The sequence below is a fragment of the Ursus americanus genome, chromosome 5, assembly GCF_024610735.1.
Source record: "Ursus americanus isolate L20-20 chromosome 5, mUrsAme1.1.p, whole genome shotgun sequence".
Taxonomy (NCBI): Eukaryota; Metazoa; Chordata; class Mammalia; order Carnivora; family Ursidae; genus Ursus; species Ursus americanus.
Window position 1 is genome coordinate 33,899,851 of NC_142131.1, and position 24,729 is coordinate 33,924,579.

Here is a 24,729-nt window from a genome sequence, read left to right on the forward strand (position 1 = left end):
AAATTGATCATACGATGCATGGGAAGCATTCAGGTGTGGAAGAGTTAACATTCCTAAAGAGAGGCTAAATTATAAGGGAGAATTTTATGGGTCTCCCTGGAAACATCAACAGCCCCAGCTTGCATTTGTGCTAATGGAGTATTTAAATTTTAACAAGAAAGGCATGTTGAGATTTTGCAGATCTTTTTAGTGCAGAAATGATAAATGGGTTCTTTTTGTTTCACAGGAAGCTTGACAGGCTGAGAGGTCTGAATTCATTAGAATATTTTACTTCAATGTATACACTATACACCGGGCTAGTGTGAAAAACCGTCAAGCTCCTGTCTGAGCTGCTTAATTGGTAATTGTGAACTGCGTTCTCTGTGCGCCAGGTCTGAGCTCCACTTTGTCTCCTGGCTTGTCAAGTTGGGTCACTAAGTTAATAAGGAGACATATGTATTTAAATTAAATTCGTACGATTTTTCTGCCTTTGTTCTGCGTTATGTGCAAATTGCTCCATCGTTCGAATGACTTCATCTGGGGTTATATGTAGACTTGCGCTTACGTTGTTGTTTGCCATGTTCCCCTTGGTTTCAATTAACTTGCCATGACACAGGCAATTAAATGTTTGCTTTATAGTTCATAAACTCCTGGCTGTATGATTTGTAATTTAGCAAGGGAAAAAATATAAAACAGTAAAACCATCTAGAAATTAATTTTTAAATTACACTAGTAAAAGGCTGATAAAAATAATACTTGTCAGATTTTTTATTGCCAATGAAACTAAAAATTTAGGGTTCTCTTTTCAAGGGAGCAATTGCCAGCCAAATTATGTCTTAACAATGTATAATTCACTACTACCACTTATAAAAGAAAGGTTACAAAGGACTTACTGGTTATTTTAGTTGGAAAGGAAAATTTTGGAATGAGGCCACTTTCTATACCAATTTTAGAAATAATATACTTTGTAATTTCTTTGTACCTTCTACTGAATGATACTGGTGAAGAGAAATACCATTTCTCAAAGAAGGTTCCTACTGCATTTTTAGATTTATATATCTTCCCTCTGTGCCTAACAGGAAGCCAACAGTGGGCCCTCTAAAGCTTATAGGACAGAAAAAGATCTTCTTTGGCTCTTGCCACATTCTTTTTCCTGAGCCTTTGTTTCTCCAACACTCTATGAACACTATGCCCCTTACTGGCTTACCTACATTGGGGCAGAACAGAACAACTCCACCATCTGAAGGTCAACCTCCATTGATTACATTTCTAGGCCCAGAGGACATCTGTCACCCCTGGGAAGTTGACCTATGGCTGGGCATCCTGAGAATTCTCCCACCTAATCTGGGGCTGGGGTGCCTGGCTGTGGAAGGCCAGTCCTCCAGCCAAGGTGAATGAGGGTCACAAAGATCTTTTTATCTCAGTTCTCTGAATCCAAGGGAAAGCAAGGCACAAAAGGGAGGCTAAAGTGCACATAAAGTTTACAGATGGAAAAGGGAGAAATGAAAAGGTTGTGTGTTGGGGGAGGGGGGTTGAGATGTGTTCATTACGGAACAAGTCAGGGTGAACAATGAGGAGTCACTTTCCCTTACTTTATACAGGTTATATCTTGCCAAGCCTACCAATCATGCAAGCATTTTGCAGGATTATTTAATAAAATCAACAATTTTTAAAAAGCACCTCCCATTTAAAGACTAATATCTATATTCCTAGAAGAGACCATAAATTGGAAAAACCAACAAAATGATCATTCGTTACATGTTGAAATGGCCCATGGGTTCTACCTGACAGTTATTTGGGCCTTTGAAAGTTGATTTTTTCCTATGAACTTTTTAGTTGATCCCTCTGATCCACAGGCTTTTGGATATTTTTTGCTAGTACCTAAATGGTTAACCTCTAAACTGTAAGATTTGATCTGTAAAACTACGCTGAAAAGTGATCACGAGGCAGATTAGAATCATAAATCGAAGAAAGAGAATTAAAACAAAAAAAGAGCTAAATTCAAGGTTTATTTCTCAAAGAAGTTTTCCTATTTTTTCCCTTGACCAAACTTTCAATTGGCTTTTTTCTTTTTCTTAAGCCAACAACTTGATGTTCATAACATACACGTTATGTGCAATGCAGGCAATATCTTACATAGAGCTCATCATTTCAAAGCGTTGATGATAAATAATTTAGGTCTTTTGACAGCTTCCCACATTGGAAACAAACAAAAGAAGTGATTTATAATTATTATTGGTCTAAAAGTTAGAACTTATTTAAAAAGTAAACCTTTAGAGAAGATTAAGAATGAATCATCAATTTAACGACCTTACATTTGGGGACTGGCTTGGATTTCAGCTTGGATCACAGAACCCTCACCAGATAATACCAATTAAGCAATACAAGCAGAAATCTATCTGCCTTTTGACTTTGGAAAGTAGAAAGATGAACATAATAGATGTAACACTCTCCAACGTTTCTTCTAACCTCCACCATGTGTTGGTTTTTTCCTGTTAAAATAAAATGAAAACTAAACCCCAAATCTTTCCTGGGTTCTTAATTCTCTTCACCATCTTGAACTGAAGACAATCCATAAAGTAACATCAGACGATTACAATGTAATCAGCTGAATTTACATTTCAAAATCCAGGGCAGTAGAGGTTACACACATCTATCTTTTCATAAACAAATCTTGCTGATTCCCAATGTTAACCAGAGAAAGGTTACACTCTTTACCAGCAATTGAAAGCGTCAAACTGACACTTAGTATTCTTTATAAAGCAAAAAAATAAAGCAATGAAAATTTTCCCAAGGCTCTAGAATTCAGTCTGCAAGCCATGGATGTATGTAGTCAATGTCCTAAAATAAACTGGAGGAGTGGAGACTCTGCTAAAAATGGGGGTGGCTATTAAGTCTAAGCTGGGGGCTAATTAGGAAGAGGGTGAAAAAGGTGCCAAGGAGACCCATTTGGTGGTATCGACAGTGGTTTGGCGTGAAGTGCTGCGTAACTAACAAAATAAAGCTAGACCAGTCCAAGGGAAGACTATTGTTTCCAACTTGAGAAGATATGAGCAAACCTTACATTACACATTTCGAATCCAGTTGAGAAAATGAGGAGCCATCTCTCTTCCGTGGTTTCAAAAAGCTTTACTAAGCATCCACATCGGGATGTTTCAGGCCTATCGATTTATTGCATTACCACCATCTTCCCGTAGGTTTATTTTCTAGGCTTCCCAAAGAACCCTCGGTAATCAGATGGCAGAATTCCAAGTCACCAGGGTCTCCAAACGCATGGAACGTCAGTTAAGATGGGAGGGGAAACAGGAAGCAAGCCTAACAAGTGATGCACTGCGTTCCCAGGCTGCAGCTCTCAATGGGAGCCGAATCCCCGGAGCATCTCATCTCCATCTCGCTTCATACAACGTGGCCTGCAGGCACCAGCAACAATAGCAGTGGTATCAGAGTGACCTCTGGAGGAGGCCCAGCTGGGACCTGCAGGCGGAGGCCCAGGGAAACAGCCAGCCCGCCCTGTTGCTAAGTCATCTCGGACTGTCTGAAGAGCGAGGGGAGCAATTTCGCTTAGTACGGGAAGGCCCTATAGCTTGAGCTGCATCTGAGACCCCAGGACCCAGGAGAGCAATCTCCGGAGGAAAAGCAGCATCTGTTCCTGGGCGTGAGGAAATGGCTCTGCTCACTCACTTGATTGATTGTTAATGGGATCAATACAGCAATTTTGGAGTTTTGTGCAAAAACCCGACCAAATTAGGGAATTAAAAATCAGGAAGTCATGGTGACTGAAAGGGGAGCATGAGGGGGCTTCTGGGATTCCAGCAATGCCTGTTTCTTGATCTAGGTAACACGGGTGTGCTCATTTTGTGAAAATTCACTGAGGTCCTCATCTGTGGTTTGTGCCTTTCCCTCTCTCTCTATTCAATACATTTTTTTAAAAATTAACGTCAAAAAGACAAATCTGGACTTTATTCCTGCATGCTAATCGTGTGAAAAGGTGTAAAGACAGAGCACTTCATAGCACTACCTAGATACATTTATTTTCTTCCTCAAACCGAAGCGGACTGAATAAAGCCCCTGAGGAATGGGGTACCGAAAGGATGATCAGCAGAGTAACAAAGCAGGAAGATAATTACGGCAGGAAGGTGACTGCTGAGCCACCTCCCTGCACGGGGCGCTGCCCACAAGTGGATGGCTATACAAAGACAAGCTCCGCAAACTGCCGCGTTTGATCTTCCTCTGATGTTTGCCCGCCCAGCACTCACATCAGGACAGAGCCAGAAAATCCGTACCGGTGCAGTGCTGGTACTTCTGTCACCCAGAAGTGATGTGACCTTGAGCGGGTCCCCATCTCTGAAATGGGGCTGATGATCCCTCTCCCGGCACCACATCGGGTGGTTCTGAAAATCTTACAGATAGCAAAGCACCTCCTAATGTATTATTATTCCCCGGCAACAGTGCTGACAATAATTGTTTTTAATCCGAAATCATTGATTCCTTTGGCAGCCACACCCAAAGTCAGTACGGGTGAAATTTTCCAAGGAGAAAATATGCCAACAAACTAAGGAGGGATCACATTAAAGGCCTATAGTTTGAAAAGGAAGGGTTTTGAGATGCTCAAATAAGGCATTTCACTATTGAAACCTCTTATTCTTGAATTTTTTTCGAATAAAATTACACGACTCCATTCTGTTCCTTTTTTTTTTTTTTTTTAAGCTGAAAGGGAAAATCAGTGCTTTAAAGTTAAACAAAAGAACCCAGGTCTGCAACTCCAGTCCCCACCCTGCAGCCTTTTGTTCTGGGGACAAGCGGCCGCTTCCAAATGCAGAGTCAGAAAACAAGCTTTAATTTTTTCATCGAAAATAAGGTTTTCCTTTCGTCTTTTATGGGGGTGGGGGGGCGCCGGGAGCGGGGAACGAGGGCTGCGTGAACGCCCTTTGTCCGCCTCGGGCTGCCGTAGAGACCGCAGTGCGGACTGCACCACGCCCACCAGCCGGTGTCTCCAGGCAGAAACGCTTCAGCACCACCCCAAGAGAATAGAGCGCGGGCTGGGGCTGCGGAGGGACCTGGCGACCTCTGTCAGGGGCGAGAGGAGGTCTGGAACGCCAGGAGTGAAGGCAAAGGCAGAGACCACTCGGGGGGGGGGGGGGGCTTCGAGCGCAACAAAGCCGGGCCGAGGGAGAGGTGGGGGTACGCAGCACCAAGCCTGAGGCCCCGGCGTAGCGCACGCCCGGCCGACCGCGCCCGATGGGGGCGCCGCAGTGCGGGGGGCAGGTGCGGCGAGTGGATGGGGGCACTGCGGCAGCCCGGGTGGGGCTGGGGGGGGCGGTCGGTGTGCGCGCCCGAGGCTGCGCCCGCCGGGCCCTCACGGCCCCGCCCAGGGTTCTAGGCGAACCGCTATTCGGCCTCTGCAGAGCGCGCTCCTAGTGCGCGCACCGGGCGAGGCGCTGGCCCAACCCGCTGAGCCCCCCCCCCCCCCCGCCCAAGCCATCTCTACTGAGACTGAGACTTTTGAAAGAAGAAGCCCCACCCCGCAACTTGGGGTCCCATTGTCCTTTCTGAAAGCTGCACCCAGGGTCCCAGGGGCGGTAGCGAGGCGGCGCCGTCTGGGAACCAAGCGCGGCGGTTCTCCATCCCTGCGTCCCGGGTGGAGGTGGGGCGGTCGGGGGGGGGGGGCGGGCGTGGCCCCAGGACTAGCCTAGTCATTGCGAGGAAAGACCAAATCGGGAGATTTTAAGCCAGAAAAGGCATATCTCGGGGGGCTGAGGTGGCTGCGGTGAGGATGATTCCCACGCGGGCCCAGGCACATGGTGCTTCAGCCTCGGGTCTGCCGGCGAGGGGGAGGGGGGAGTCCCAGCATTTTGCGGGGGACAGCAGAGGTCTAAAAGCAGTGTTTACATCAAGTCCCCCCGCCCCTTTAGCTCCCTGCGGTTTGGGCTTTATTGTGGCCTCTGCTTCTCGGACACCTGCATTTCATTTAGCGGGAGAGGCGGTGGCCAGCTGGGATCTGCAGACCCAGCCTGATGACAGATCCCTCAAGGTTAGGAGAGACTCTCCCACTGGGTCTCACATCTAATAATTCGCATTATTCTCCGATATTAGTCCAAAAAAGAATCCGGACTGAGTGCAGGTGGTGGCAGGGAGAGGTGCGGGTGCGGGGCGCGCCTGAGAAGAAGGGTGGCGGTCGCGCCCTGGGTGGGGTCGCGTTTGCCCGTCTCCTCGAGCGCGTCCCCTGGGGACTCAGGGCCTCTTACCGAGTTCGATGTTGCCAATGGCGCGCCGTAGGTGCTCCTCGGTCACGATTTCGCCGACGACCACCAGCAGGTAGAACTTGCTGTCGAGGAAGCGATGCGACAGGCTAGGCGAGGTTGATGCCGCCGGGTTGGCGATGCTGCCGGACGGCTCCGGCTCGGCGGCTTCCACCACCACGGTCGCCATCCTGCCGGCCCGCTTTGCCTCGGCGAAGTGTCCCGCTCCCGCCGCTCCTCTCCTCTGCGGCAGGAGAAAGGATTATCTCCGAAGGTGCTGTCTCCGCTCCGCCCCCTGCGTTCCCCCTCCTCCTGGCGCTGCGCGCCACCTCCCCCTCCGCCCTCTCCTAGAGCGCGCGGCGGAGAGGAGCGGGGAGTGAGAGAGGGCGGGGAGGCGGCGCCGCTTTTATATGGAGACTAGGCTGGGAGCCGGGAGGAGGAGGAAGAGGAGGAGGAAAGGACCACCCGGCACATCCTCACGCGGTGGCTGCCTCCGCTCCTCCAGCCGTTGGCCCAGGGCTGATGTCATCTGCAGCAAATCATCTCGCCCGCGGCCCGGAAGCTGGAGGGAAGAGGTGTGCGGACAATGGTCAGAGCAGGGCCGAGAGTCAAGGGCCTGGGGGACCCTAAGGGCCCCCGCTGCAGCCGCGAAGGGGGAAAACACTACCCACCTACACCCTCTACACACTCACTGCCGACTGCATACACGTACCCGGCTTGCGCAGGAGCGTGGAATGGGTTTCCATTTTTACAGTGGGGTATTTACCTTGTACGAGATGCACAAGTCGGGCCTCTGCCTGGTGTCCCGCCTGTGATGAAACCAAATTCTCAGGTGCTGTGATAGATAGCACAGCGGGTGTAGTGCTGGAGGTACCCCGCCCAGGAAGATGGACCCTGCCTTTTCTTTGACCTTGTGGACTTAGGAAGACATATTAACCAATATTTTCCACCTTCACTTAATACATCAAAAATGCAAAACCTAACCCTAATATTATTCAGGCTTTGGACCCTATGCTGCAAGTCCCAATGGTTTAAAAAATAAATAAGTACTGGCTTTGTGGTGCTCATGGGAAATGAGAGGAATACAGATGCATTTTTCTAGATACAGATTTCTTTTCTTAATAATATGCTGAACAGATAGTATCAGGCATAACAAAGAATAAAGAGAAGATACTGTCTCCCAGCAGGATTACAGTGACTATAATGTACTTTTCAGTTCCCTAGGGGACACACAAGCAAAATTATTTCATGTGACGATATCTTTAAAAATATATGTAGCATTGGGAATTTTTATTGCCTTTGTGTTTAGAACACATAAAAATGCTTAAAGGCAGCCCATCTACAACCATTTCTCACAGATCTCCTGAACATAGCTTCTGTCCCAGGAAGGGGTTGTGGTTGTAAAGAAAGAACAAAATATGCAAACATGGTACTATCATAAAAGACTGCAGGATTTGAAACTTAAGAAAGAGGACTGGATGGAAATTAGACTAGTCAGTATAGTTTTAATACTAGAATGCATATTAGTAAAAAAAAATCACCTGGATAGGCTAAGATTTCCAAATTAATTCATTGTCTTACCTATTAACCACCATAACTTATTGGTGATACACACTTTGCTCTTAGCTCTTTCCTGAAACCCTGGCTTGGGAAACACAGTGGGCAGCCAAAGGCCATGATTCCTTCCTACGTGCCAGTCTGATCAATGGGGAATAAGATACCATCTGGCGCACAGCAGTTGAGGTCTGTGACAAGCTCACTGGTGAGCCACATTCACCAGTGAACAGTGACAAACAGTTCCCAAGTGAGATGGTAACAGATCACTTCTTGGTCAAGAGAAGGCCTTCAGTTTCTGTTAGAGAGGTAAGGCCAGCAGCAACGCCCATAATTGGGGGAGGAGGTTTGGTAAGGAGCACTGTTTTCCAGAGGTCAGCCGTTGCAGCCCACTGTCTTGTCCTGATCGTCCTCCCTTGCTCTGAAACACCACTACTTTTATTTATGTAATAATTTTCTTTAGCTCTATTTCTTTTACTTAGGTTTATTTTTAATGAAATTCTTTATTGCTTTACAAATGGAAACACTAATATCACTTATAAACAGAAGGTATCCCTAAGATAAACATACTGAAAAAAAGATAATGCAATTAAACTCCTGCTGTCCACTCTTATTTGTGAAAATTCTGACCCTCAAGGGTAGGCTCTCTAGATAAAAACAGAGATTAGCAAGTGTTAGAGAGGTGTTAAGACACACTACCACCTGAGTTGTTCTCCATGTCAGAACAGAAGGTTGGATGAAAGTAACACAGGAGCTCTCTTACTGTATGAGTCAGTGCAATTAAATGCCATGACCACAAACCACCTAAGTCATCACCCAGACTTTGAAAAACAGACTAGAGATGCTGACTGCTACTGTACGGCTTTGTAACTTTGGGCAAGGGACTTATTCTTCTTGATCTTCGTTCTCTTCGTTAGAGACTGGAGAGAATAATATCTTTATAAAAAAATGTGTGAGTAACTTTGTAGGAAAGGTGTAAACGATAGTAAGTATAAATACGTAATACAGTGATTGGAATAATAAGCAATCAAAGCATGGTTAATGAATACACCTGTTTTGTCCCAGTTTCCTGGACAATGGAGTAAAAACATTCTTACAAAATGTGCAGGTAACATGAAGTTGGGCACGACTACCGAGACCTCTGAAACAAGAACAGAATATTAAGTGACACTACAAACTAGAAAAGTAGTCCCCACCCATCCCCACCTCAAAAAAAAAAAAAAATTGTGCTAAGGAGGTAGAAGGGGAAAACTAACAGAAGAGCGCCTGCGTTGCCTGCTGCCACCTGACATCACCTGGATGTCCCAAAGAGACCTCAGACTCAACATGCTCCAAACCAAAATCATTTTTATGCCCTAAACCTGATGCTCTCACTTTTCCTAGTTCAGCGAACAGTATCACCATCTATCCTATGATGCAAGCCAGAAACCTCACAGGTGTCTTAGACTCCTCCCTGACCCCTAGCCCCATGGACAACTGAGCATGAAGTCTGGTCAGTTTTACCTAAGTAACTCTTCAATCCATCCACTGCTCTCTACTATCACACCGTAATCCGACCTACTATCATCATGAGACGTGGGGATATGCAGGTAAGAAATTGGTTTCTGAAGTAATTCATACATAACACTCTCAGAATAACAATAAAAATGTTAAAAGCGCTTTAGGATTTTTTTTCAATTTTCTTTGTTATTAGATAGATCCCAAAGGGCTACAGTTTTAAAGTCACTTCAATTAATTCATTTCTCTATGATTATGCTATTAACTCAATACATAATTCGGTTCATCTGTTTCATTTTGTTTTCAGTTTTTATGAATTGATTTTTTATACTTAATTTTGCTTTATAACTATGTAAAATATTTGGTCCCAAAGTCAGATCTACAAAACAAGGTCTGTATTCAGAGACCTTTAGCCTCTCTTTCTCCTCCCCCTTCCCTCTCTAACTCTTCTGCCAAGGGTTAGCCTTCTATTTTAAAAATTCAATATATATATGTGTGTGTGTGTATATATATATATATAGAGAGAGAGAGAGAGAGATAGGATAGATATATATATATATATATATGGATGGATATGGATAGGATATATGGATATGGATAGGATATATACATATATATGGATAGGATATATAGATATATATATGTGTATATCCTTCCTACCTTTTTTTAAATAAACAGCATATATACACACAATTCTTCCATTCCATTTTGCTTTTTTCACTTAACAATATAACCTGGATATAATTCCAAGCAGCATAGATTAATATTTCTCTTTCCCTTTATAGCTGCATGGTAACCCATTGTCTTTATTTACTATAATTTATTTAAGCAGTCCATTATGGATTGGCATTGAGTCATTTCCAGTTTAATTTATATTATAAACAATAGTTACATTGTTTTGTCCTAAGCAGCAGCAATAGTCACCTGACTGGCATCAGTATATTCAATGGGACCCTCACCCAACCCCTGCTTCACACTACGTGGAGGGTGATCTTTTCTGATCTGGTCATGTTACCCACCCGTACCTGAAACTCTTAAATGGCTCCATATAGTTTTTAGGATAAAGATCAAACTCCTTAGCATGGCCTACAAGGCCCCACAAAGTCTGGCCCCCGTTTATCTCCTCAGCTGTATCTAGCCACCCCCTCATCCTTGCTTTCCACTTTCAGCCACACTGATGTCACATCAGAGCATGCTTCTTCCAAATTCAGGATCTTTTCCCTTCCTCTTTCACCTGCTGAAAGCGCTTGCTAGTTAACTTCACCTAGTCAATGTCTACTTGCCCTGCAGATGGCATCTCGGCTATCGCCTCCTTCTGGAAGCCTTCCCTGACCGTCCTTACTAGGTCAATTAACCCTTTCATAGGCACCCATATGCACTCAGCTCCAAGCTCCACTTGTTATCAATGGAATTTCACATTTTGTATGTAATTTAAAAAGACTCGTCTGTCTTCACCACTGGACTCTGCTCTGTGGAGGCCAGAGCCATGTTTATCCCCCCACATTCACACATAACCACCAACTCACCTGAGGATTCCCAGTGCCCAGCACAGAGCATGTGCTCAGGGTATCAACAACTACACGAATGGCTTCTATAAGACGTGTTATACTGTATCAGGTGCTCTAAGTATATTGCTTCAATGAATTCTCACAAACCTCCTAAGAAGTTGATATTGTTATTCATCATTTTAATGGCCTTAAGATCCCTCTGGTTTTCTGATCTTTGTAGTCTGTATTTTCTTTTTTTCCTGTTCATTCTTGCTAGGAGTTTATCAATTTGGATTTGATGTTGCTGATCATTTTCTACTGTATGTATGTGCCTATATTGTCATTGATTCTGTTCTTAGTTATACTATTTCACTCCTGATATCTTTGGGTTTTATTTTACTTCCTATTTTAGCTTCTTGGGAAGCTCAGACAATTGATTTTCAGTTTTTCTTCTTTTCTCATATGTGTAATAAAGACGATACATTTCTAAGTCCTGCTTACACATTTTGATACGTTGTGTTTTCATTTTATTCCCTTCGTATTTTCTAATTCATTGTGATTTCTTTTTTTGCCAGGAGTTATTATTCTGGCCAGTTGACAGATGAAAAACTGACATGCAGAGAAGTTAGATGATTTTCTCCAAATCACAGAAAATCTATAAAAACTCAGGTATGTCAGACTTCAAAGTCCATGACATTCCCTATATAACACTCTTCCTCCATGCTATAGGAATTAGAGCAAATTAAAGGAAACCAAGTGCAGCAAATTATTGGTTAGGAAGAGGAATAAGAGAGGAGGACCTAAAAGAGAAAATTTTACATAAAATGAGCCTCTAATATCGTGTTACTGTTCAAAATTAAAATGACTCTAGAATGTAATTTAAAGCAATGTGTCATTTAAGGGTTAAGAAATAGTAAATAGTAAGGGTTAAGAAATAGTAAATAGATTTATTTACTCAGTATTGGTTAGTCCTTTCCAAATTTTAAGTTAGCTGTAGAAAAATTAAGAGTCTGAGGAAAGAAAAAAGAACAAGAAATGTTAAGAAAAAGATTTACAATGTATGGGGTATTAGAGAAGATTTTAAAAGTATGATCTATGTGCTGTGTCGTGGTAGGTGTAGCCATACTCCTTGCACATGAAATAAATGGGTCTCCTTTCAATAATGGCTATTTAGGTTAGCTGTGAGAGGAAAGTGTCTGAAAATTCAGTGGTGTCCTTCATAGCCAGGAAAATGTCTCATATTTATTTCTATTTAATCATCCCTGACTCAGCAAGTGCCTCTTCTTTTCTTTTGGTGGAACAGTGGAAAAAATATTGCACTGGGAGGCCAGTCAACTGAGACCAAGTCCCTTCTCCAAGTTGTATGAACTGGGTCCTCATCACTACCTTTCAACAATAAACAACAAAACCTTGTAAAGGTATAGAGCACAAAATCAAAGCCCCTCCTTCTCCAGTACTAACTCTACTCCCCTTCCTAGATGTAATGACAGTTATTAAGCTAAACTGTTTATATATATACTTTTTCATATTTATGTATGTGTATGTATGCAAACAGTTACATATATTCTGTGTATATTCACAGACACATACCTATCCCCCTACACACACACACACACACACACACACACATATATATACTCATACATATAGTTTTCCCTCATAAACAGAATGATGTTTTATTTTATTTTATTTTTTTATTTTATTGGCTTAAAACAATGTTTATCATCACAGTTTCTCTAGGTCAGGAATCCAGGTACAGCCTAGATGAGCTCCCTGCTTCAGGGTCGCTCAGAGGGCTGCCAAGTGTTGGCTGGGTCCGTGACTGTGACCATCTGAAGGCCTGACTGGAGAAGGATCTGCTTCTGAGCTCAGGCATGTGGTTGTTGGCAGGATTCAGCTCCTCCCTGGCTGTAGGCTGCCCTCACTTTCTTACCACATGGCCTCATTATAGGGCCATAAGCAGAAGAGCATTTTACATACTGTACTTCAGTGGCATTTCCCTTCGGAACTCTTGCCATGCAAATATGAAGAAATCCACTTTATTTTTTAAATTACTGCACCTCAACGACAGAATGAATTTATCTTGGTTCATGCATACTTTCCCATATTGGTGGTCCTTAAGAGATCTTGGTTTTTCCTATTGTAAATAATGTTATAATGACGATACTTTTAAGTGCTTCTGTGTGCATATATCTCTGAGCCCAGACACCTAAAAGTCCAATTGACAGGTTGAAGGTGATACGTATTTTTTTTTTTTTGACAGAGATAGAGACAGCCAGCAAGAGAGGGAACACAAGCAGGGGGAGTGGGAGAGGAAGAAGCAGGCTCATAGCTGAGGAGCCTGATGTGGGGCTCGATCCCATAACGCCAGGATCACGCCCAGAGCCGAAGGCAGATGCTTAACCGCTGTGCCACCCAGGCGCCCCTGAAGGTGATACGTATTTTTAACATTTGATGATTCCTGCCAAATTACCTTACAAAGAAAATTTAACAATTTATACCCCCACCACATCCTTGACTGTTTCCCCACTATAGTATAAACCTCTTTATTTTTTACTCAACAAAAGGAGAAAAATATTCATTTAAAAATAAACATTTTTTATTTGCTTGTCTCTTTTTAACAAACTGCACTTGTCCTTAAAAATGCCCTTTTTTTCCTATTGGACTGTTGGTTTTGTCTTTGTTGGTTTGTAGGAGCTATTTATATAAGCCGGACGCCTTTGTCATCAATATATGATGCTCACTCTGTTAGATTTTTTTGTAAGTCCATTTATGATGTCTTTGCCCATATAAAATATTAAATGTCTTATACAATTAAATCAATCTTCTTCCTTTATAAATTTTTGGGGGTTGTCTTCCTTAGGAAGGAACCCTCACCCAAAGCCTTAAAACTATTCTCTTAAAAATTTTATACTTTTTTTCAATCAAGAGAGTATTTAATCCAGGAGATTATAAAAGTTCATAAAGGAAGAAATATTTGAAATTGTCCTGGGAGAATAAATATTTTTCAATAGGCAGGGATGGAAAAAGGACAATCAACATGAAGAGAATAGCATGAGCAAAAACATCCACTAAAACCCTCCTGAGCTTATTCTGGAAAACAACCAGTAGCTTACTCCTCCCTTCTTTTATACTAAAATGCAGCTCGCAGAACACACTGTTCTGTGCCTTACTTTTGTCACTTAATATATCTTCAAAATATTTCCATAACTGTCATAAAGAGCATCCCCATTCCTTTTGAGCAAGGTGCAGAATCCTATTGTGCAGGTGACTATCATAATTGATCACTCTACTGGTTTTTTTTATCCTTCATCCATTGGTGATTACTTCCAATCTTTTGATAACAGAAACAGTGCTACAGTAAGTAAGGTTCTATAGATGTCGTTTTCTATAAATTCCTACCAAAACTGCCGAGTCATAGAATATGCGTGTCTATAATTGTGATAGATGTTGAAAATTTGCCCGCTGTTGGTGTGCTAGCAATAGGTACTTCTACCAGTAACACGAATGGGCTGCTGATTCCTAACAATATAAATGGTTTCCAACTTTTTTAATACAGCCAATTTTTAGGCCAAGAAGTACATCTCTATGTAATTTTAGTTGCATTTCTGTTATTATAAGGGATACGGGCCATCTTTTCTTATGTATAAGGACCATAGCATTTCCTTTGCTATGAGCTGTCTGCTTATAACCTTTGCCCATTTTTCTATTGGGATGGTTAGTGTTTTCTTATTGATTTATGTGTTCCCTTCATACATTAGAGAACTTAGTCTTGTTATGTAATATGACTTACAAGTCCTTTTTCTCAGTTTGGCAATTGTTTGTTAACTTCATGTATTATAGATTTTCTGTGGGGAATATTTTTTTATGTAGTTAAATTTAACTACTGTTTCATTTGCAGCTTATGAGTCCTATTTGTATTTAGAAAGGCCTTTGCCATTCTGAGATTATATAAGAAAAATTCTCCCAGGGTTTTCTCTAGTATTGTAAGACTTCAGGTTTAATACTTTGGATTTATCCAGATGAAGACTGTGACTTTTTTTCCCAACTTCACAGCACTTAACCGATAGAAGATTTTGCAGAATTTTGTAATGAATTGGTGACTTCTCTTTTTCCCCAGTTGACTGTGAAATGTGTCAGAGCAGAAACTTTGATTTCTTGTTTTTATTCCCTAACCCACCTTGCCCTTTAATTCACGTCAGCCCAGCTCCAAGCTTCACCTAGTGCCTGGCAATTAAACACTCATACTTCTGCCTTTCTTGGCTACTGGGTAGGTAAGAGTCCACCCGGGTTAAGGTGAGGCCTTCCCAGGGAGTGGCTGAAAATGAGACTGGGACATTCTCAGCCAGTGCCTTTTCACCAAGCTCAAGCTCTTACCCAGCGTAAGTGCCAAGTGAGTCATCCTGACACATGTAGAGAATGGCATCCTGAGGGGAAGAGAATGATACTGGAAATAGCTGAGCTTGCTTAGAGATGGAGCTTCTCAGCCAGCACTGCAAACAAGCAGCCCCTGCCACTGCGAAGGGCAAAGCAGTAAGAAGCCTGGCTCGTGCAAGGTGGAAAGCAGGAGATGTAAATGCAGTCTCCCTCCCCAGGCCACCAGCAGCCCCAAGAGATGATGTATTCTAAGTGGAAGGTGATTGTGGAATCCAACCAGTTCACAGGCAGGGAAGCCATCACTTGCTAGCAATGGTGCTCCATGGTAGGGCGTAAGGGATTCTGTCCCGGTACTCTGGGGGAAACATCTGGAGGGCACCAGGCCCAGGGAGAAGTGGCTCACATGTTATCTGCTGAGAACTAGCAGCAACAGCTGAGTCCCTGCAATCTGCCACACTGTTCTGAGTCCCAGGAGGGCAAAGTGTTGGCTCCTGGCTCAGGTTGGTCAGGGAAGTAACATATACACATACAAATATGGTGTAAGGCAACAGAAAGGAATGCCCTGCTAAGGTTCAGGTTGCTCAAAGGAGTACAGCAGAAGAAGCAGGTGCATCCAGCTGGGATGACCAAGGAAAATTCAGAAGGAGGAAGTGATACAGAAGCCTCCAGCAGCCTGTGAATGTGCTTGGCACTGGGAGATGGGAGGACCTGAATGCCACTTTATGAGGCCATTAGGAAGAAAGTGGGTGGGGTGGGGCGGCAGGCAGAGTAATAGTCCCCAGAGGTTTTCATGCCATAATCCCTGGAATTTGTGAATATGTTACTTTATCTAACAAAAGAGACTTTGCAGATTTGATTAATAAGGATTTTGAAATGGGGAGATTATCCTGGATTATCTGGGTGGGCCCAATGCAACCTCAAAGGTCCTTATAAGAGGGATACGGGAGTGTCTGAGTTAGAGAAGGAGATGTGAAGATGTAAGAGAGATGTGATGAGGTGACGGACAGAGATGGAGATTTGAAGGTTCACAGCTGGTTTTGAAAATGAAGGAGGGGCCTTGAGCCAAGGAATGTGGGCAGTCTCTAGAAGCCGGAAAAGTCAAGGAAATAGATTCTTCCCTAGAGCCTCCAGAAGGAACGAAACTTTGCTGACACCTTGATGTTAGGACTTGCAATCCCTAGAACTGTAAAATAATAATCCTGTGCTGTTTTAAAGCACTGAAGTTGTGGCGGTTTGTTGCAACAGCAGTAGGAGACCGACACGGGTTGTTAGGCGCTTTGGGAGGTAGAATTCCATATGTAATTCCTTCTGCAAAGGTCCCACGTAGCCTGGCGTCTTAGATGACTGTGCCCCAATCCCACCCCACATTACAGAAGGGGTTATGAGGACAATCGAGAACAGGCCAAGACTTGGACTGCCTGCGAAGCTGCCCAATCGGCATTTCTCATCTCCGTGCCTCTCAAGAGCAGAGTCGGGGTAGGTGGTACTCCTTCTCTAAACAGGGTGAAGCTGGATAAGAACATCTGAAATCCACTGGGATTTAAATTAGCAATAAAGAAAATTATGGGCAACTCCTCTCAAATCCTCCAGTCAGCAAGTATCTGATTGCCCGTTAAATGGCATTTCAAGTTCTGCCATTTCTGAAAGGAGCTTGGTTTGTTTAGAATTCCACAGCTGTTTACAGATTCGCTACTCCAGAAATGGATTCTTTCTACGTGTGAGAGACAGCTTTTTAAAAGGGATAGGAAAAGACGGTAATCATATACAGATAATGAGATTAAAAGAAAACAATTCCAAGCTGTGATGTCAGCACATGGTCATTTATTTGGTCGCTCATACATTCATTTAGTCCATGCATCTTTAATAAGCATCTACCGTGTACCACATACGGTAGTAGTTTCTGAAGCTACAATGATGAGAAAAACAAGCTTGGTCCCTACTGTCATGGAGCTTACTTTCCAGAGGAGAAGGGCAGATATGAAAAATCAGGGAAAGTGGAGAAATGGCATTTTATTTATTTATTTTTAAAGATTTTATTTATGGGGTGCCTGGGTGGCTCAGACGGTTAAGTGTCTGCCTTTGGCTCAGGTCATGATCCCAGCGTCCTGGGGTGGAGTCCAGCATGGGGCTCCTTGCTCATCGGGGAGCCTGCTTCTCCCTCTGCCCCTCCCCACCCTGCTTCTGCTGTCCTTTTCTCTCTCACACACAAAAATAAATAAATAAAATCTTTAAAATATTTTTTAAAAAAAGATTTTAAAACTTTTATTTATTTATTTGAGAGAGAGAACAAGAGTGGGGTGAAGGGCAGAGGGAGAAGCAGACTCCCCACTGAGCAGGGAGCCCAATGTGGGGCTCCATCCCGGAGCTCCAAGATCATGACCTGAGCCGAAAGCAGACACTTAACCAACTGAGCCATCCAGGTGCCCGAGAAATGGCATTTTAAACATTCTTTAGAAGGTTCACTGGACAGAATGCCACTGAAAGAATTGTGAAGATGCCACGTGGAATGAAGCAGCATCTTGAATGCCCTTGAACTACCATTCCTCCGTAAACAGCTGGGAGTGAGAAGCTGGCCATTCTAGAGGACATAAGAAGGTCCAACTGACCGTAAAGAGTGTGGGATGATGACCAGCCTCGAAACAGTACCCACGCACCCAGGCACTGGTACTACCTTCAAGGTTGTGGCAGACTTCAGAAGTGTTGTCTCTCTGAATCCCCATGCTTCCCTTTCCCAGAATGCACACCCAGCGCAGGAAGGTTATTACGACTATCGCTAACAGATATTATTACAACCTTGAGGAAACACGACCAAATCGTCATTTCTCAACCCGTTAAGCCCCATGCCCTCCTGCGGTAGATATAAAAATCGACTGCCTATTGAACATTTGAAACTTAAAATATATTAATCATCAGGATTAAAAACAAACCAAACCAAAGCAAAGGGTAATTGTGAAAGGACCTTTTGATAGGATCTGGAAGAGCATTTACTTTAGTCATGACAGTAGGACACGGTGTGGAAATGTGGAGGAGGGTGCTACTCAGGGTGCTTCTTTCAACATGAAGACCACTGGGCTAGTCCTTGAGCTGCTCATGATTTCCCCCCCGGGGGATTCTGATCCACCCCCCCTCACTGCCACCAGGGAGACGATCCCAGGAAGTGATTATTGACAGCAAGGAAGTTAGACCCATATTTGTGTGTCTGACTTCTTCTCATCCAACAAGTAATTGCTAAATATTTAATCAGCGTATTTGATGGGAAGATGTCACATTACCTAAATATAAATGATCTCTCAAAACTTTAATATTAAAATGTGGTGTAGAGGTTAATCAAGTGAGTCTATAGTCAGGTTGCCTGACTTCAAAGCCCAGTCCCCCTGTTCTTTAGCTGTGTGGGTGTTTGGACAAGCGACCTCACCTCGTTGTGTCTCAATTTCCTCATTTGAAAACCATGGATATCTGTCATTTCTATGTGTTAGAGTTTAGTCATCCATTCATTTACTCATACACCACTCACTATATGCACACTGGTGTCAGACAGTTGCTAGGGATATAGCATATTTACATGTCTAATTTATTTTAAAATCTTCTGGGAGATATAGGTGGTATCCATAGTTACAAAATCGATCTCAGTTTTAAATTCGTTTTACTGCTTTGACCTATTTTTGCTGCTTTTTTTGTTGTTGTGTGATAGTGCCTTAAAATATAATATACTGTAAAAAATGTCAAACTGTAATCCACCCATGGTTGTATTATTTTGTCCTTCAGGGTTCTCAGGAGCCACAAAAGACACAGACAAATAAACAAATAACATGCAACATATAATGCAAATGACATACTGATAAAGCAATGTGTATGCAGCAAACGTAAGTTAATAGATATGATCCCTGCCAAAAATATTCTCTGGCATGCGCTACAAACATTTTTAAACTAAATAGGGCCACTTGGATAAAGTTTGTGAAATGTAGCAATATGACCTTACCACTGCATTCTCCTGACAGCAAATCCTAATTCTGTAACACTTAACAGTAGCCTGCCATTCAAAGATCACAGTGACGTGATTGTGGTGGCTTTCTATTCCAAGATACCAATTGTACTAGGCCCGACCTCTAAGCCATAAATATTTGTTTCTGTTTCTTCTGAACCTCTTCCAGAAAGAGAAAAATCCCTCTCAGAATCTCTGTTCCAGCTCATGAATACCCACGGGATAAACCAGGGACTTTGAGGAGGGACATACCTCTAAGAGTTGCTGATGACCTGGCCTGGCCTTCAGGACACAAGCCTCCTTGGTATCTGGCAACACCAAGCTCTTGGTGGAGTTTTCCAGGGTATTTGATTTAAAGGTTTTCTTTAGTGCTGTGGGAAGACACTATTAAAACAGAAAAGAAATGGAAAAAAAGGAAACGGTGGCCATATGGCCAACAGGACAAAGAGGCCATCGAGACATGGAGTTCATATTACAATCTATGTCACTCATAGAGAACAATCACTGTTAGATATAACCCAAGTTCGTGACATAACTGTCACTGATCTGGGTGGAAATCGAGTATTTATGAAGAATATCAGGCCTTAAACTTCAACTAGTATTCTTTCAAATTCAAATCAAATTCAAATCAAACATCTCATTAGAATTATTTTCAACACTATAAAAGGTCTTTTGGCTTTAGAAATATCACAGAATATAGATTATAACTTGTAATCACATATTCGTGAAAACTTATTAAGGTAGTTCTTTAAGACTTCCTATAAATAGGGGCAATATACCAGAGACCATTTCCAGCTTGCTCCCCCATTAGTATTATGTATATTTGAGATCAGAGGCAATTTTTAACCCTTACTAAGTTATTTTATTGAAACGATATATACTTATTTTATTAAAATAATTATGTAATCAGAACAACCTACATTGTCACAAACTATTCCCTAGCTGCACCAAACAACTTTTGTTTTCCTGACTGAACCACCCTCCCTCTTTCTTCTGGACCTGTGTATAAGTTCTTCTTTCCATCTTGAACATTGTACCCCTCTTGGCATGCTAACTTATCATCCATCAAGTCCTAGCTTAGAGATAACCTTCTCCAGGGAGCCTTCCATCACTCTCCAAGACTGGGCTGGATGCCTGTCCTCTACCCTTCCATGTTACCTTGTACTTTTTCCTATCAAAGCCCTTGACATAGTACGTTAGAGTTACTTATTTAATGGGGCACCTGGGTGGCTCAATTGGTTAAGCATCTGCTTTTGGCTCCGGTCCTGACCCAGGGTCCTGGGATCAAGTCCCACAACAGGCTCCCTGCTTGGTGGAGAGCCTGCTTCTCCCTCTCCCCTTGCTGCTCTCCCTGCTTGTGCTCTCTCGTCCTCTCTCTGTCAAATAAATAAATAAAATCTTTAAAAAAAAAGAATTACTTATTTATTAGATCTTCTTCTTAGAGCAGTGGTTCTCAAACATTTTAGTCTCAGCACATTTTGTATTCTTAAAAAGTATTGAGGACCCTGAAGAGATGTATATATGGGGGTAATATCTACTGATATTTATTGTATTAGAAATTAAAATTAGGAAATTCTTAAAATTCATTGATTCGCTTAAAATAACAATGCACATGTATTACATGTTAACGCCTAAAACACATTTTTATGAAAATAATTATATTTTTCAAAACAAAAATTTTAGAGAGAAAAGTAACATTGTTTTACACTTTTGCAATTGACTCTCATTTCTGCCTCTGCATTCAACATGCTGCAATGCTTTGTTTTGGGTTGAAATAAATGAGGAAAGTCCAGTCTCAGGGACAGTTAGAGAACGGAGGTGTATTTTAAAGCCTTTTCATGGATATTCTTCTTAATACTATGCTAAAACTTGACAAGTGGGGGATTCTTAAAGTTCATTTTCAAGGTGTAATCTGAAAGCAAATCCACAAACTTTCTGTATTTTGCTACATTAAAACCATTGGTCTATTTTCCACTTTGAATGGATCTTTCCTCAAAGCATGATTTTGTAACATCATACAATTTGGTAATTTGGAAAAGAGTGATTTGCCGAGTTATATACATCATTCCAACTTGACAATTTCACTATATAATATCAAAAAATAAATTTGTTAATATCACTATCATTCTCATCAGAGAAGTCTTTAATTATTGGAAACTCCAAACTCTTGTTTTCCAAAACTCTAAGTTTCATTTGAAAGCTCAAATTGTATTATTGCCTATAAATACTGTCAGTTGTTCTCCTTGAAAGGACAAGCTCACTTTGTTCTTTTTTGAGAAAACGTCTGCCAAATAACCACAGTCTGTCAATCGTTCTTTTAATAAAAACTGTGTTCCATGAAAAAGTGGCTAGTTCAGCTTGCAACTCAATCACACAAATGTTTTTCCTCTAGACAACCATCATACGTCAGGATGCAGCAAAAGTGCTTTATGTATACCTATTTCATTACACAGAATATGAAAAAGATGTATACTTCAGGTTGAAATTTAATAAAATTAATCATTTTTCCTGCTTTGTCAAGGATGTTCAGCAGTTAGGTGGGCATTTTTGTTCTGTGCATGGAGGTGAACAAGACAATGATTACTAGGATGTCTGGTGCCACTGTCTTGATAAATGTTAAGGAATTCATGCTAAGTTTTATGCACCATTACTTTTGTACCCTAAGTGCAAATGCCAATAGAGTGAAAAAAAATGCCATCTTAGTAATGTGGAAAAAATAGCCTGACCATGAAAATCCCCTGGAAGGATGTCATGGGCCCTCAGGGGTTCCCTGACCATGCTTTGAAACCTCTGATTTAGAACATAAATTTCTTGAAAGCAGGAATTGCTGCCTCGGTATCTGTGTGTCCCCAAGTCCTGCACAGCATCTGGCACATAAATAAATAGATTCAGTAAAGATTTGCTTAATAAATGAATGAATCGGAATAACTTAATTTTCTGTTTGCCTAACATGTTCCTCCCCTCTTGCAGACTGTTCTGAACCTAATTTACTTGATTTGATGACTCAGGGTCATCACTGTGAACATTGACTGAAATACAGTGGCAGCTGTTGGGATGTTGTCCCTGCAATAAATTGTCAAGTATGTACTTCATATGGGGGATTTTACTCACTCATTCTTGGTTTGTTTGCCTCCTTCAGTGCTGATGGACTGGCCGCTCATCACTCACTGATGATATTAATGTTATGACCTTGAAGAAATATCTCTAACTTCCTCCTTTTTAAAGTAGTTTTTAATCTGGAAGCTTTGAGTAGTAAGGGAAGGAGGCCAAAACAGTGTCAAGCTGTCTCTTGACTGGAGCACATGAGCTTTAATACATGGATTTGCCAATATTTATTTGGTTAACCAGAGGCCACTCTCAATTTTCTTTCTCATGCCGAGCCAACCCCTGTGTCTCTGAGATTTCAGGACAACTGAGTTTTGTACAGATGAAGTTTTGCTATATGTGTGATTGCAAAAAATAGCCAAAATACACCAACTTGTAATTCAAGTTAAATAAAACCATATATCTACTGTTACAGGGATGAAGGTACAGATCTTCCTTGGCTTACGATGAGGTTATGCCCTGAAAAACCCATCATAGGTTGAAAATATTGTAAGCTGAAAATGCATTTAATACACCTACCCTACAAAGCATCATAACTTAGCCTTGCCTGCCTTAAACCTGATCAAGACACTTACATTAGCCTACAGTGGGGCAAAATCATCTAACACAAAGCCTATTTTATAATAAAGTGCTGAACATCTCATGTAATTTATTGAACACTGTACTGAAAGTGAACAACAGAATGGTTGTCTGTGTATTAGTTGTTTACCTTTATGTTCACATGCCTGATGGAGTTACAGCTCGCTGCATCATGAGAGTGTCTACTGCATATTGCTAGCCCAGGAAAAGATCAAAATTCAAAATCGGAAATACAGTTTCTACTGAATGTGTATTTCTTTCATGGCATCGTAAAATCAAAAATCGTACGTTGAAACATCATAAGCCAAGGACCATCTGTAGATGTTATTTTGAGACATCTTCAAAATGCCATAATTAAAACAAATTCAAATTATTGGAATAGGGAAAGAGGACTACAATGGAAGTGTCAGAAGATTCTCCTTAAAGTTAATTTGGACTTCAGTACTTCATCTTTTTTTTTTTTAATTTTTTGATTTATTAATACAAAATTACACTCTGTGCTTCTTACATCACATTAACAGGTGTAGAAATCAAGCAACATTTCCAAATAAGTTTCACCTACCAAATCACAGTATTATTTCACAGTACTTTATAGTAATTCTTCTTACAACAATGTAACATTTCTTTGTACAACAGGAAAATAACACCTCCCATCAAGGCATTTCAGAACTTTAAATGTCTAGAAATAAAGTCAAATAAAGTCTTTCAAACGCAATCACTAGTTTGTAATAAACTAGAATGCCAGATGCCAAGTCTCAGGTTCCTAAAAAGTGTTTAAAAAACAGATTTACATCCTAATTAAGTCTTATAAACTTCAATGATAGGTCTTATCATTTCTAAATACTAGAACTATCTGTGGATAAAAATCTGCATTCAGTTGTGCAATATTTTCTTCTAGATCTGAATTAAAATCTTAATTATTTACCCCAGTTAATCCTTGTGTTAATTTTGTTACTTTCGGGGAAAACCCAGAATCATTGACAGCTCATCTCTCCATCCAAGAAAAGAGATCTGACCGCCTATACAACAGTTTTCTGTGCTTATTGTCTCTGGGGGAGGAAACATACATTCACTAACTATAACATGTAATTGTACAAAATGCATGCAAATTCCACCTTCCTGCCATCTCCTACTGTTTTGTCCCCTTAAAGAGCTACCTAATGGAGTGTTTCCCAAAATGTTTTCTATGGAATACTAGTGAGAGGTTCATAGGGGTACCCAGGGGGAAGAGGTCCTGGGGTCACAACACTACTTCATCTTTAAAAACGTAACTTCTGGGGGGACCTGGGTGGCTAAGTTGGTTGAGCGACCCACTCTCGATTTCGGCTCAGATCATGATCTCAGGGTTGTGGGATCAGAGCCCTGTGTCTGGCTCTGCGCTCAGCCAGGAGTCTGCTGGAGATTCTTCTCTCTCCCTCTGCCCCTCCCCTGCTAGCATTCTCTTGTTCTCTAAATAAAATCTTTAAAAAAATTAAAACATAAAAACTTAATTTTGAACTTGTGAACTCAGGTTGTGCTATATTAGTTTATATCTAGTTATATTGTTTTGTAAGGTGGTTACAAATTAATAGTGCATTAAACTCATTTTAAAAGGCCACTTTTAAAACTGTCATCAGTGTTTTATGTTAATTCTTTTTTAAAAAATATTTTCAAAGAGAAGGCTGTTATTTGAGATATATCAGACCTCGAGAATGTGCTCGTGGAATACGGACTATGGCGTCTAAGTGTATAGACAACAAACAGCAACGAACATTTCTTTTCAGATAAAATAAATGTATTTAACAGCATTTTCATGCTCGGAGATTGCAACACTTCTCACATCTTTCTTGCGTAGTCCGGAAATAAAGAAACTTACTCATCAGCAATCTTTCTCTGCAGTGATCACTCCAGGATGTCACACAAGAAGAGGGAATTGTCTGGGTTTCAGGTT

General features: G+C 41.7%; 1 protein-coding gene and 1 long non-coding RNA gene across 4 annotated transcripts in view; one reads left to right on the forward strand and one right to left on the reverse strand.

Moving 5' to 3' along the window:
* Positions 1–6,408, reverse strand: part of MAP1B (microtubule associated protein 1B) — a 91,169-nt gene extending 84,761 nt beyond the window's left edge. Inside the window, exon 1 of the mRNA XM_045809779.2 lies at positions 6,225–6,408. Coding sequence (XP_045665735.1) covers positions 6,225–6,408 — 184 coding nt within the window. The remainder of the gene's footprint in view (positions 1–6,224) is intronic.
* Positions 4,968–22,309, forward strand: LOC123800211 (uncharacterized). Of its 3 annotated transcripts, XR_015724476.1 has the most exons (5): positions 4,968–5,065; positions 9,156–9,361; positions 11,332–11,425; positions 12,060–12,174; positions 13,020–22,309. It is a non-coding gene; the product is annotated as an uncharacterized LOC123800211 (long non-coding RNA). The 3 variants fall into 3 exon arrangements; XR_006781862.2 differs by lacking the exon at positions 4,968–5,065 and having other exon boundaries at positions 6,507–9,361; XR_015724477.1 differs by lacking the exons at positions 4,968–5,065; positions 13,020–22,309 and adding an exon at positions 12,488–13,012 and having other exon boundaries at positions 6,507–9,361.
* The last annotated feature ends 2,420 nt before the right edge of the window (positions 22,310–24,729 follow it).